This window comes from Cricetulus griseus, chromosome 3 (genome assembly GCF_003668045.3).
Source record: "Cricetulus griseus strain 17A/GY chromosome 3, alternate assembly CriGri-PICRH-1.0, whole genome shotgun sequence".
NCBI lineage: Eukaryota > Metazoa > Chordata > Mammalia > Rodentia > Cricetidae > Cricetulus > Cricetulus griseus.
Genome location: NC_048596.1, coordinates 227,004,286 through 227,018,725, shown reverse-complemented (window position 1 = coordinate 227,018,725; position 14,440 = coordinate 227,004,286). Strand labels below are relative to the sequence as shown.

Sequence of the window (14,440 nt, the reverse complement as noted above, 5' to 3'; positions counted from 1 at the left end):
AGAAATAACAGTACAGACATGCTATTATCTTTCACATAATTAAAATGTAACTTTACAATAATTAAATCACAAAAATTATGATATATGCCACCACAACATAGACACATGAACTAAAATGGTGGATTCTTAGTACACCATCCAAATGGTATTGGCTTACCAGACGGAAAACAATGTCCAAATTAATGGACATCAGTAAGCATGGAGAAATGGTGAGACCCACTTAGCAATTGCCTTACATCATAGGCAAATCATCTTTTCTATGACAAAATGCAAACACTGAGCCTTTTCACAAACTCCTGTGACATTTCCAATGAGTAAATGAAACCAAACGGGCCCCCCTCCATTCTTTTAAAGCTCACTGATGGCAATGTGCCATACGTATAAAATATTAGCTTCTTCATCTTCCAAATGGAAGACTTGAATTTGCTTATAAATAACTGGTATCACCCTTAAATAAAACATCCATAAACTGAGGAGCCTCAGAGTCATCAGATAGCACAGATTAACCTATAGCACTGAGTTTTATTTAGCCTTTTTCCCTTTTTTACTATTCATTTACTACTGTTACCTTGGAAGAACCCCTCCCTGTAGGCCAGCTTCTAGGAGAGCGATCTTATCTAAGGACACACTGGTTACTCTTTGAGCCAACCTCCAGGTACTGACACCTCTTTGAACTTGGGTGGCAGGGAAAGAGTAGGGGCAGGTAGAGAGTAGAAAGGCACAGAGAACAAGGGAAAGAGCTGTCTGGTTTGCAGCTGTGCCTTGTTACTGTGTTGTCTTTTCCCTAAGCATACACACCATTTTTCTTTCAGAGGCTTGCAGAAGGACTACAGAACAGACATAGTGTTTGGAACAGACGTTCCCTGCTGGTTTGTGCACAACAGTGGGAAAGGATTCATCGACGGGCATTACAAGGATTACCTCGTACCTCAGCTCTATAGCTTTCTCAAACGGCCTTAATGGTTTATGGTTTTGAAAATTGTATGTATACATTTTCTTTCCTTGACACTTTTTGCAGTTATTCCTCAGCTCCAGCAATTCAAAACAAACCCAGATACTGCAGTGGTCTTAAAGGCCTGCTAACCCACCTGAAGAAAATAAATATTTGCAAAGTCGTCTCAGGAGTGTTTGGGGATGGTGTGTTAATCAAGGTTTCACCTAGGAAGTGGTTAGTGAGTCAAGCTGCCACTGAGGCCAACCCCAGGAGCCTGTGTTTACTGAAAAAATCCATCTACTGTTGAATGTCACCTCAACATTGAGACTAAGCACACACTTGCTTTTATTCCACAAAAGGGGCAGTAATGAGACTTTGGGTGAATACTGACAATAAACAGGGGACATTATTGCTTCCCAGCTACTTCATAACAGAGAGTTACACTGAACTCCTGTGCTGTAGGGATAGCACTGTCAAAACTGTATCTACATTTATGAGCAAAATTTGGGGTAACAGTTATATGAAATAGTTCCATAAAAACTGTTCTATAAAATCAACCTCATACGTGTAACTCAGAAAGTTGATGTTTCACCATTCATCATCTATAAACATAACTATCATTTGTAACCCATCTTGAGACCAGAAATATGTTGATTTAGTTTCCATTATATATGAATAATCAACCTTGGATTTCAAACAAGGCCAACAACTTAGTGGGGACAGTTGGAAAAGAACAGCTTTTCCCCTAAGTAAGCCTGTTCATTCTTTGGAGGATCCCATGAACTACTTACAACTGGATATTTAGTTGTATACATATGAACAAATGAGATCTCAGCTGACTAATATTTACCTGCTATTTATGAGACATAGTAGCTATCTTTTGGTCTCATGTGGCCTGTGTTCACAAGCTTGGCCCAAGCATCAATCACAAAGTTACCATTAAGCCGATTAAATGTGAATTTTATCTTAAATGAAAAACAAGTCTTAGCTGAGCTTATACCGGAGTTACAAGTTTTGCTTTTTTTTTTTTTTTTTTTTTTTCCCCCTCAAAGTTTAGGGACTGTTTTAAATGAATATAAACTAAGTCAGTTTTCTTTAGGGTAAAAACTAGAAATGCAAGGGGCTGGAGAGTTGGTACAGCAGTGTAGAGCATTTCCTGCTTTTGCAGAGGGTTCCAAGTTCAGTTCCCAGGATCCACATGTCAAACATCTGTAACTCCAGGTCCAGGAGATCCAAAGCCCTCTTCTGAGCTGTGCAGAGTCCTGTACATATGTGGTGCACATACATACACACACACACACACACACAAACATAATTCTTTAAAACTGTAAATGAAAAAAAGACCCTAAATGAATAGAATTAAACAGTACCTTATTAAATGTTCGTGTGTGAATATATATATATATATATATACACACACACACACACACACACATATATATAGTTTAATTGTGATTTGATTGTCTGGTTCTCAAACATGAACTTTGTTAATGGTAACATCATGACTGAATGGTCATGGAAAACAAAAGAATGTATTTTCTCACAACCTTTGGGCCACCTAATGAATGTTCCAATATCGCCCAGAGAAAGCAAAGGTTGGATACAAAAGCAACTGAAGGATTTCCTTTTTATGTGTGTGGGTATTTGGCAGGCATGGACATCTGTACAGCAAGTCATGCAGTGCTCACGGAAGCCGTTAAGAGGGCCCAGGATCTGGAACTGAAGTTACAGAGGGTTGTAAGCCACCATGTGGGTGCTGGGAATTGAAAGTGAGTTTTCTGGAAGAAAAGTCAGTACTCTTAACCGCTGAGTATTTTAGACAAACTCTAAAGGATTTCTTAATAAAGTGACATCTTTCACTGATCTTATTCTAGCAAAATAAGTAACTCCAATGATTCATCTGAATTAAGTTCAAGCTTGCCTGATTAGAAACACACAGACACTAATGTGGCATTTTTTCCAAATTGTCTTGCATGGAACACTTTACTGTAATATTCTTTAATGATGGGGGGGGGACAAAAAAAACAAAACACCAAACAAAAAACCATCAAGGGAGTATTATGAAGGAAAAGAGAATGATAAAAATGACAGTTTTGACACTTAAAAAACATTAGATTTCATTATGAATTTACCCAAACAACTATCCAACAGTATTTAAATAGATTCATTTTTAATACAAAACAAATCCCCTAACACAGTAGTTACATAGTACCTTGACTAACATCAATTTGATGCTTCACAATTTCAATGTATGGTTAACAAATTTTCAAGCTCAAGCAAGTTTAGATATGTCTTCATACTGAATACCTTCCACCCTTCGTCCTTTCAAAGGTCCAGTTTCAATGACTATAGTGGCTGAAAAAGTCTTTTCATTGATGGATTCTAGAGTGCCTTCGTTTCCTCTGTAGCCACCGTTTAAAACTAGAATTCTTTTCCCTGGTGCTGGAATGACAGTCTCTAAATGAGTCTGGTCCAGTTTCAGCCTGTCTCCAGAGTCAATCATCTTTACCACAGCTGTGTATCTGTCAATCACTTCCTTAACGACACCTTTTTTCTTGTGATATTTCTCTCCTAGTTTCTTAGTTATAATTTTCACAATGATTCCAGGCTGTAGCCAGGAATCTGTTCGTGCAGTTCTTTTCTTTTCCTCTTCAAGCTCCATGATTTCGTCCAGGGCAGACTTCTTTTTCTTCTTGGCAGGTTGAGCTGAGCTCTGTGAAGATTCTTTCCGTCTCATTGACGATGCACTCCCCAGAGTCTTCAGTGCACTTGGTCCCAAAGAGCCTGACTTTGATGATGTGGCTACCGCTGAGCTACCTGCTCCTTTATTCAGATTGAATGTCACCTTTTCTTCATCGTTTTCTCGGCTTAATTCTGTAAAAACAGGCGTCTCCTGCTCTTTCCCCTCCAGACCTCGTCTCACCTGTTCCTCAATGAATTTGGCAGTTTTTTCTTCATCGTCAAGATCTTGCTTCTTCTTTTTTTCTAATTCCAGTTGCCTGCGAATAGTTTCCGGGTCTCTGTCTATGTACTGAATGTACCAGCCTTTCGGTGTCTCATCCACTTTACACAAGCCTGGGGGGGGGGGACAAAAACAACAACCAAAGTAAACTCCAAGCATAATGTGTTCCATCTCTACACATTTACTCATTCAGTAACTACAATCAAGTCTCCTCAAATGCAAAGCCTTGAAACACAAGGAGTTTTCACTTCCATGCTCATATAGCTATGCTGAGGAAACAGCTAAACAAGAGATGACCAAGGAAGTACTTTAGGAACAACTGTTCAACTACAACAGAGTCCTTACTAATGAATACAGAATGATCTGTTAACTTAGGATAAATAACACTCTAAATGAGCAAAATACTGACACCAAGTTTCTCCTGTCTTCCTAATTTCTCATCATATGAAGATCAGAAATGGGAAAAGAAAAAAGCAAACATGAATAATCACCTAAAGATAGAAAATGAAACATTTCCTGAAGAAGGATTATAAAGCTGAGTGGTGGTGGTTCACACTATAAACCCAACACTTAGGAGACTGAAGCAAGACAGCAATAGGTTCCAGGCCAACTTGGAATACCTATTGAGTTCTAGAGTAGACTGGAGTACAGGTCAAGCCTCTGTCTCACCAAATAAATGAAGGGATAAAAGAGGTGAATATAAAAGAGAAGGGAAAAGAAGAATGGAGGAAACTTCTAATAAGTTTTAAAAATATTTTGTCTTACTTTTATTTATGTGTGGCACACATGTGTATGTGGTGTAGATGGAAATGTTGTGTGTGGTGTACATGTAGGTATGTGTGTAGACACACACATGAGGGTCAGAAACTTTCAGGAGTTGGCTCTCTAGGATCAATCTCAGGTCATCAGACTACTAATAACTCTTTTTTTGTTTTGTTTTTGTTTGGTTTTTGAGAGACAGGGTTTCTCTGTGTAGCTTTGGAGCCTATCCTGGCACTCACTCTGGAGACCAGGCTGGCCTTGAACTCACAGAGATCTGCCTGCCTCTGCCTCCCCAGTGCTGGGATTAAAGGCGTGTGCCACCAACACCCGGCTGACTACTAATGACTCTTAAAGAAAATACAAATATTATGGTTTGGATATGAACTGTCACCCAGAGCTCATGTGTTGAGAGCTTGGTCTGCAGCCATTGTAAAATGATTGGATCTGGAGGCTCTGATTCATTCACGGACTTCAATCTGATTGCACTATTGGGAAATGGTAGAGACTAACAGGCAGGGCCTGGCAGGAGGATGTGGCCATTGGGCCATGGTCTGGAAGGGAATATCTTACCCTAGCCCCCTTGCTCCTCCTTTGCCTCTCCATCATATGCTCCCTGGCATGACACTCTCCCTGACTACAGACCCAGAAGCACACGAGTCAAGTGATCATGAACTGAATTCTCAGAAACTGCAAGTCAAAACAAACTTTCTCCGGTATTTTGTCACTGTGATACAAGGTGCCCAATACAGAATGCTTCAGTGCACTGTCAAAAGAAGTCCTCCAGCTGGTCACTGTGGATCCAAACCCTGCAAGCCCAGCCCCTGGGAAGCAGAGGCAGGAGGGTCGAAAGTTCCACTACAGTCTGGGCTATATTAGACCCAGCTTCAAAAAATTAAAATGACAAAAGTGGCATGTAACAAACTTAACTATGGAATAGCATGTCCCCCTCCTGCTTTTGTAATTGTCCAGACAGAAACTGACAGTGACTTCTCTCCTAGAATAAAGCCATGGAACACCAGTTCCACTGCTGTCTCCTTACCCTCTCTGCCCAGCCATTTGGTAAAGTCGGTCAGAGTTTCCCACTGAGTGGCGTTCATATGGATGTGCTCTCGGTGGCTGATGTATTCATTGTACACTATATTGTTGTGGACTCTCTTAGTGCCTAAAAACAAAAGGTGACACTGTTGAGCCTGAAAAAAAGCCCATACAACTATGAAATAGGTATTTACATGCTATTTAAAATGTTTACCAAAGCGTCTCCTCAGAAGTTCCAGAAAGTCATTTCGGAATTCCCTAGAGAAAGAAGAAAGGACAACATTAAGGTACTTGCTACAAATAGACAGCTCCATTGTCCCCAAGTTTAAGCAATCATAATAAACTGTAGTGACCAAATGTCACATCATTGCCATAAACCTTTAAAGTGAACAGAGAAAGAACTGCAAAGATCAGCCTGGCATTGAAATGTTTGGCCTTAGTAAAGCAGCCACAGTGAAAGCTAGAGAACATTCATCATAGGGTCCTTGTGCTAAAGACTATGGCATAATAACACCACTCTGAACAGGCCAGCAAAAGACACATCTTAACCTTCAAGCACTTCCAATAAAGTCAACTAAAAAAAAAAATGCAACGAAATATCATAAACAAATTTGACTGCATTGTCAGAGGGGACTTTAATACAGACAGTGAAATATAATTCAAAGGTCATCCAGATAGTGGTGGCACAAACCTTTAATTCCAGCACCTGGGAGGCAGAAGCAAGCGGATCTCTGTGAGTTCAAGGCCAGCCTGGTCTACAGAGCTAGTTCCAGGACAGCCAGAGCTGTTACACAGAGAAACCCTGTCTGGAACCCCACTCCTCCCCCAAGAAACAATCAAAGGTCAAAAGGGAAGGCCATTTGTTGTTAACAGAGCCATGAACACAGGGCATGTTTGATAGATGGCATTTATCCTACTGTGGCTGGAATTTAGGATGGTAATAATGAGAATGAGCAGAGGCAGAATGGCATGAGGGGAGAAGATGTGGCTTGAAGATGAGGTCTGTTCTAATTTTTGAATCATCGTGAATGTCATGTTATATAGACCTTGTTTTCTGCAAGCAACAGAAAAGCATTTCCAACCCAAATAACTGAGGTTTGAAAAATTAATGGATTAAACTCTAATTTGAAAGATAATCATGGCTTATACCGCCATAAAGGAAAGTAAAGGGACTGGAGAGATAGTTCAACTAATAACAGCAGTGGCGCTCCCCCTGAAGATCCAGGTTTGATTCCCAGCAACCACATAGCTGCTTACAACTGTCTCTGACTCCAGCTCCAGCAGATCTAGTCTCCACACAGGCAAAACACTCAAACACAAAATAAATTTTTAAAGAAAAATAAAATCATAAAACTTGCAAGGAAAAAGATAGCTTGTTAAGCAAGTTAGATCATAAAAACAACCTAGATTTAGAAGTGTGTGTGTATGTGTGCATGTGCTTGCGTGCGTGCGTGCGTGCGTGCGTGCGTGTAAGGAAACCTGAAGGGGGTCATGAGAGAGGATGATGAGATCATAGTAAAGGAGAGAAAAAGAGGGTAAGAGAATGCATGCAGCTTAAAAACAGAAGAGTAGATTACTTGGAGGGAAGGAAGGGATTCAACAAGTAGTAGAGAAGGACAAGAAGGGAAGGGATACTAGTAGAGGAATTATGATTTATGAGATAATATAACACATTTAAAAATGTTATGATGAAACTCATTACTTTTCATGCTAACTTAAAAAAATTTTAACCTATACTTATCAAACCATGACAGAAAAGGGTGGGAGGGAAGAAAATCTCGGTGAGCAGCAGAGAACAGTAATTCTCAAATTATGTTCCCCAAGCCAACAGCACTCCATCACTTGGGAATGTCACATAAATATAAAATCTCTGGCCCCATCCAAGATTTCCTGAATGAGAAGCTGGGTATAAGATCCACCACTGTTTTAAATCTAAGCCAATCCTGTACACACAATTGTTTGTAGAACATTGGCTAGAACAGGAATAGCAGTGGCTACAGTTGCAGGCTGGAACAGTGAAGAATCATGAAAGTGATTCAAGTGAGAATGAACAGAAAGAATGGAAAGGACCTAAGTTTGACGGGCATCACACAGAATATACGAGAAGGTTTCCAAGGACAGGGAGTTCTATTAGTTGACAATGAGGATTGAAACATACTGAGTTCAACTTCAGAAATGCTGACTGTATGGAGAGATTGCTCAGTGGTTTAGAGTACTTGATGCTCTTGCAAAGGACCCAGGTTTGATTCCCAACTTACAATCATCTTAATTCTAGTTCCAGGTGATTCACTGCCCTCCTCTGGCCTCCATGTACCAGTCATGAGCATACATGCAGGCAAAACATTTGTACATACAGAATTAAATAATTTTTTAAAAATAAAGATAAAAGAAATGATGATTCTAAAAGAGCTTTCAGAAAAGCAGAGTTGTCAATGAAAAAAAAATCATTTGTAACTTAGGACAAATGTTAGAAAAGGACATCAAGATTTAGGGGGAAGAAAGATTTAGGAGACACCTGACCATAAAGGCAGCAGTTAAAAAGAATGTGACTTACGGTGGTGACCGTGGGATGGGACAAAAAGATCAGAGACTAATCCTGAAAAACTTCCTGGTATCTGAGGAGCTGGGAGAAGAAGGAAGGAGGAGGAAGAAGGCCATGGAAGAATACACAGAGAGATGTAGTCAGTGAAGAGTTACAAGCATTAGATACTGGAGACAGACCAAGGAAGGTGAAGATGGGAAAAAGCTACAGTGACTTCAAGAGACTGAAAGGCAGCCTACAGTGCTGCTGTGAACAGCAGGTGAAGGCCGGAAGTCTCTAGCACTTGTCATAGTGTCCTTTCCCAATGTGTGGCCTGAGCATCTGGTGATATTCAAGATGGTTTTAGGTAGTTCGCAGTTAAAACTAATTTTACCTTTGTCATTGTGGTTTTTGCACTGATAAGACTAAAAGCAATGGAAAGAAAATGGGCTTCATGGCAGACACCGTCCTACCAGCACTAAGGAGGTTCAGACAAGAGGACTCTATCTGAGTCAGAGACCAGCCTGTACTACAGCAAGTACCAGGTCAGTCAGACTGCATAAGACCCTGTTCCAAAACACAAATAAATGAATGAATGCATAAATAAATATTCTGAAGATGAACAGTAAACCCACCAGCAGCTTAGCATACAGAACAAGGTCACAGGTAGTGATCTCAAGCCATCTAACAATGATGTACTCTGCAAAACCATGCCAATCATTGAAAACTAAGACTAGCTTTATCTAGAATGTCCCCATGGAACAGTGAAACTTGGTTTATTAAATCACAGCCTTTGATATCACCCTACTACTAGTCTGTGTTAAAATGAGAATTACAGATGAACTGCCACCACTGTGCATCACAACTGCTGTGAGAAAAGCACCCATGCAATTGCAATTGAGCTGTGAGTTGAATACTTTTTCTCCTAAGACATAATAGACAAAAAGACATAAAGTTCCATTATTCCACACTGGGCATTTGGCAGACATGTCCTCAAAATTAAAGTAAGACTGCTGTGTTGGGTAAAAGAACAGGCAATGTGCTGCTGATGAGATTGGAGCTTCTGAGTCATGACTAGAAATTTGGCAAGTAGAACCTGCCACTGTGAGCTCCCCATAACTCTCAAACTCAGAGCTGTTCTGACAACATCTGTGCTATTAATGAGTACCATCAGATGACACTGTACTAGTGGGGTCACTATTTGAAAGGAAGGTGCTTGTAACTCAATCAATTGATATTTTTCAAGAGACTCACACACACTACAGGACCACACATGTGAACAAGAGGCAAGCAACAGGTAGACCACTGAATTTTAATTCAACAGAATATAGATGTCCTGCTTTCAGAGTGTATTATAGCTACTCTAAGAGGCTTGCACACACTCTATCTCAATGCAGTATCAAAGTATAACTTCTTTGGAAAGATGCTAGAGTGCTTCTTCTACTAACAAACCATCTATGCTAAAGCTGAACTTCCTTTATTAAAATTCATCAATCAAAACAATATATATATATATATTTGGTTTTTCGAGATAGGGTTTCTCTTTGTAGCTTTGGAGCCTATCCTGGCATTCGCTCTGGAGACCAGGCTGGCCTCAAACTCACAGAGATCCGCCTGCCTCTGCCTCCCGAGTGCTGGGATTCAAGGCGTGCGCCACCAACGCCCGGCCAAAACAATATTTTATAACACATTAAATGTGGAAGAAAAAGTGAGAATTCAGCTGCCTTTTAATTGGAGATATTGAAGAGATTTGCAAAAATATAAAATAGATATTTTTGTATTTTTTGTATTTGGAAAATATAGAATGTTGCCTTGGTTTGGTTTTTCGATTAAAGATCTCAGCTAGGTGTGGTGGAACATCCCTGTAATTCCAGCATTTGTGAGGCTGAGGCAAGAAGATTGTGAGTTTAAGGCTAACCTTGGCTATAAAGCAAGATCCTGTACACAAAGACACCCATGTGTGAGCACTTGAGTGTAGGTACACATGCATTCTGTGTACATAAGCAGGCCAGAAGTCAAATGAGTATCTTTCTTGATTGCTCTCCACTTTATTTATTAAAGCAGGGTCTCTTGTTGAAGCCAGAGCTCACCAATTTAGCTAGTCTAGCTAGTGGGCTTGCTGTAGAGATCCTGAGCACAGGGATTATGGGCTGATGGTCATATTTATTTGGCTTTTATGTGGATGCTGTGGACTGCAACCTTAGTCCTCAGATGTGCAGAGGACATTATTCTCTGCATCCTTCCAAGTCCCAGCTTTATTGGAATATAGGGTAAATATATTAGCATTTTAAAATAGACTAATAATATTTGTAATTTTTTTCGGATTTAATTTCAAATGTTGACACATATAACCCATAGAAACAAAAGGTCTTTGGAATCTTCAAACATATGTATAAAGGGGTCATCAGAAAATATCTGGAAGTCTACAACAACAACAAAAAGCTAGTACTGTTAATAATTAACAAAAAATCATTATTAGTATTAGACACAATTCTGAGTCCTTTAAAAATATTAGCTCTCAACTGGCGATGGTGGCACACGCCTTTAATCACAGCACTTGGGAGGCAGAGGCAGGCAGATCTCTGTGAGTTCAAGGTCAGTCTGGTCTACAGAGTGAGTTCCAGGATAGGCTCCAAAGCTACACAGAGAAACCCTGTCTTGGGAAAACAAAATTAGCTCAGTATTCTTCCAGTCCTACACATGAACCCAGCAGTTAAATCAGTGTGCCACTCAGTGTCCTTGTACCCATGAGAATACTAAAGCACAGAAAAACTCAGGAAGCTCATCCGAAGGCACCACCCAAAACAACTGGGGAAGGATGTGAAGCCAGACAGCCTGAATTGAAAGAAAGGAAGGACAGTTCTAAGATACACTTTAGTAACAATGGCATATTGTAATTAATTTCAAAAGAAGATAAAGACTGAGCACAATGAGACTCTAGCCATCTTAACACATAAGGGACAACAGATCTCCAATATAAAATATTAAGTACTATTCCATGGCCAACTGAGTAACGTTTAAGAAGCAAGAATGTCTTTGAGTACTTACTCCGAAAAATAATCCATAAACTGCTGAGGATTTTCTGAAGCCAGCAACAGTTGTCTTTGATGAGATTCAGACATACAATGACACTTAAAGCCATTCTACAAAAAATGTAAAGGTAGTTAAACTCTCATCTACATATCACAACACTCCCCACATAGTAGTTCATTAAGTCTGCACAAAAGTGTTCTTTAATGATAATTCTTTTTAAGTTTTAAAATTATGTATGGGTGTTTTGCCTGCATGTATGTCTGAATGGTGCCATGTCCCAGGGGGTCAGACTACAGTGTTGGGTCCCCTGGGAACTGGAGTTACAGATGGTAGGGGCGCTGGAAATAGAACCTGGGTTCTATAGAAGAGTAAGTAGCCAGTGCTCTTAACCACTGAGCCATTACTCCAGTTCTGATGAATTATTTTTACAAAATCAAATCACTAACTATAATCACACTCTAGTGAGTGTGTGTGTAGACCAGAGGTGGGCAGCAGGTTCTCCTATCACTCTCCACCCACTTCTTTTGAGAAACCTGGAGCTCACTGGTTCAGGACAATTAGCTGTCAGGGCTCCTCTTGCCTCTGCCTTAATCAGTTTTACACAGGTGCGGGTGATCCAAATGCAGGTCCTCACACAGATACTGCACTGAGAGCTCTCTGCAGCCCTGTTTTAAATTTTGCTTCCACCCCCCCCCCCCAGAGTTGAGTCTTGAACCCTGCCAAGGTCAAGAGCAGTCAAGGTCAAGAGACTAAAGGTGGTGCTATAAAACATTTATAATGCTGCCAGACACCAACTTCACCGAGTCCTATTGAGCACTTGCTTCTTAGCAAGAGCCTGGAGAGATGTGATGGGGCAAAAGGATCCTATCTGAATTTCCCCTACAGACATTCTTTTCTCTTGTTTTCTTCTACTTTAGTTTATCAGTCAATGCCTATTACTGTCTATTACTTAAATTCTGTTCATTGTATTATAGCTATACTTTTAAAAACTGTTTTTTGTTTTTGTTTTTGTTTTTTTAAAGGAAGCAGCAAGTTGGGCTAGAGATGGTTGGGAGAACAAACTGCTCTTGCAGGACCTAAAGTGCAGTTCAGTTCCCAGCACCTACATCAGAATCTCTCGCCTGCCTTTAAATCCAGCCCCAGGAGATCCAGTGCCTCTTCTGACATTCACAAATAAATAAAAACTTAAAAACAAAATATATATCTTGGTGTATTTCTTCTACCTATATTTGAACCAGAATTTTCAGTAGTCATATGCAGCTCTTCCAGAGGTTCTGTGTTCAATTCCCAGCAACACATGGTGGCTCGCAACCATCTATAGTGGGATCTGATACCCTCTTCTGCCTCATGCCCTCTTCTGTCAAGCAGGCATACATGCAAATAGAGCACTCTTAAATGTAATTTTTTTTTTTTAATAAAAGGACTTTTCCCAGCTGGGTGTTGGTGGCGCACGCCTTTAATCCCAGCACTCGGGAGGCAGAGGCAGGTGGATCTCTGTGAGTTCGAGACTAGCCCGGTCTACAAGAGCTAGTTCCAGGCCATCCTCCAAAGCCACAGAGAAACCCTGTCTCGGGGGGGAAAAAAAAAAAAAAAGACTTTTCCTAATCTAAGAGGAAGAATAACAAACAGACTGATGTTCTGAAATCATACTTGTTTGTCTAACTTACCAACTTTTTTTTTTTTTTTTTTTTTAGACAATGTCTCAATGTGTTAGTCCACCCTGGCATGAATTTATGATCATCCCATCTCTGCCTCTGGAATGCTGGGATTAGAGGTGTGCACGGCCACACCTGCGCCTCCTTGATTATCTTCAGATATTACTCTGAAATGAAGTTCTCTTGAGAAGAGGATAAATGACCAGTTCTGTTAGTTGTCAATTATCTTTGTAAGGTTCTTTTGATTCTGGCTGTCTGTTCCCAGATATATTCGCTGCCTTCCCTGCTTCAAAGGTGGTCAAGGGAAGGACGACTTTGGCTCTTACATGTTCCCTTTTCTGTTCCTACCTTGCAATATGGGAAAACCGAGAGGAAGACAAGAGCCTTGATATCCCTTCCACCTCTCCCAATCCATTCCTTTGGGTTTCTAGAATTCAATCACATTTTGCTTATTTGTATTTTAATTTACAGAAAGCAATACTGGTTTTTGCTACCAAATTTCTTTTGAAGTAAAATTAAATAACCGCCAAGCAGTGGTAGCATACGCCTTTAATCCCAGCACTCAGGAAGCAGAGGCAGGTGGATCTTGTTAGCTAGCCCAGTCTATCTACATGGTGAGTTTCAGGCCAGCTGAAGGTACATACTGAGATGCTGTCTCCAATATAAACTTGAAATAAAACAAAGTGTATTGGGTGATGTAAAGGAAGTATTATTATTAGGTTTGCTTTTGTTAGTGGCATTTTGACATATATTGAAACAATACAGGCGATTAGTTTGTTATGTTGATCACATTTAAGATTTCTGGGGTTAAGTATACTGACGTTTATATAATTTACCCTAAAATATTTCAGACAAAGAGTAAATTTGGTAAAAAAAAAAAAAATAAAACAAAAAAACTTAGAGTTAACTTCTAGGTGCTATGGAATTTGCAAACCTGTTACCTCCCGAAATCCATAAACTGAAACTCTAACCCCCATAGGATGGTAGTAGCAAGTGGAAACTTTGGAAGGTAATTCCGTTTAAGTCATTGGAAGACCCAGTCTCAAAAAAACACCTCAGGGACAACCTTACAACACATAGGTACAATTACTACCTCCACTTTACCAGTAAGAGGGAACTTTAGCTGCCCACAGTTTGAGTTCCTAAGTTTGACCAGCCCCAGGGAAGTCGGAGCCTGGCAATCAGTAAGCGCCTGTCTGGGATCGTTTCTGGTGGAGTTGGAGGGTCGCGCGAAGGGCAGTGAGGTTCCCAGACCTCTGGCGCCTGGCTGGGGAAGACTGCGAGGAAAAGCGCTCCGAGCCGGGGCGCAGCGTCGGGGTAGGGTAACCGGGTCGCGGTCGGGACCCCCACCCTCAGTCACTTACCTCGTCACGGCATTGTTTTTGGCACATCTGGCAGTACCAGCGAAGCTTCTGGAGCCCTTTGGACTTAATTCTATTCGCGATGGCCTTTGGGCTCAGAAAATCCGATTTGCCCATGGCGACCCAGAACGCCACAAAGCAGAAGCAGCCGGAAGCGGAACTGGATCGGTTCGGGGA

The 14,440-nt window shown here is 40.6% G+C and overlaps 2 protein-coding genes across 2 annotated transcripts in view; one reads left to right on the top strand and one right to left on the bottom strand.

The window, feature by feature from the left end:
* Positions 1–960, top strand: part of Itih2 (inter-alpha-trypsin inhibitor heavy chain 2) — a 35,461-nt gene extending 34,501 nt beyond the window's left edge. Inside the window, exon 21 of the mRNA XM_027405136.2 lies at positions 813–960. Coding sequence (XP_027260937.1) covers positions 813–960 — 148 coding nt within the window. The remainder of the gene's footprint in view (positions 1–812) is intronic.
* A 2,246-nt stretch (positions 961–3,206) lies between these two features.
* Kin (Kin17 DNA and RNA binding protein) lies at positions 3,207–14,380 on the bottom strand. Its single transcript, NM_001291665.1, is given in 5 exon segments — positions 3,207–4,009; positions 5,698–5,820; positions 5,908–5,951; positions 11,263–11,357; positions 14,267–14,380. Coding segments are annotated over 5 exon segments (1,179 nt in total).
* Positions 14,381–14,440: the final 60 nt, after the last annotated feature.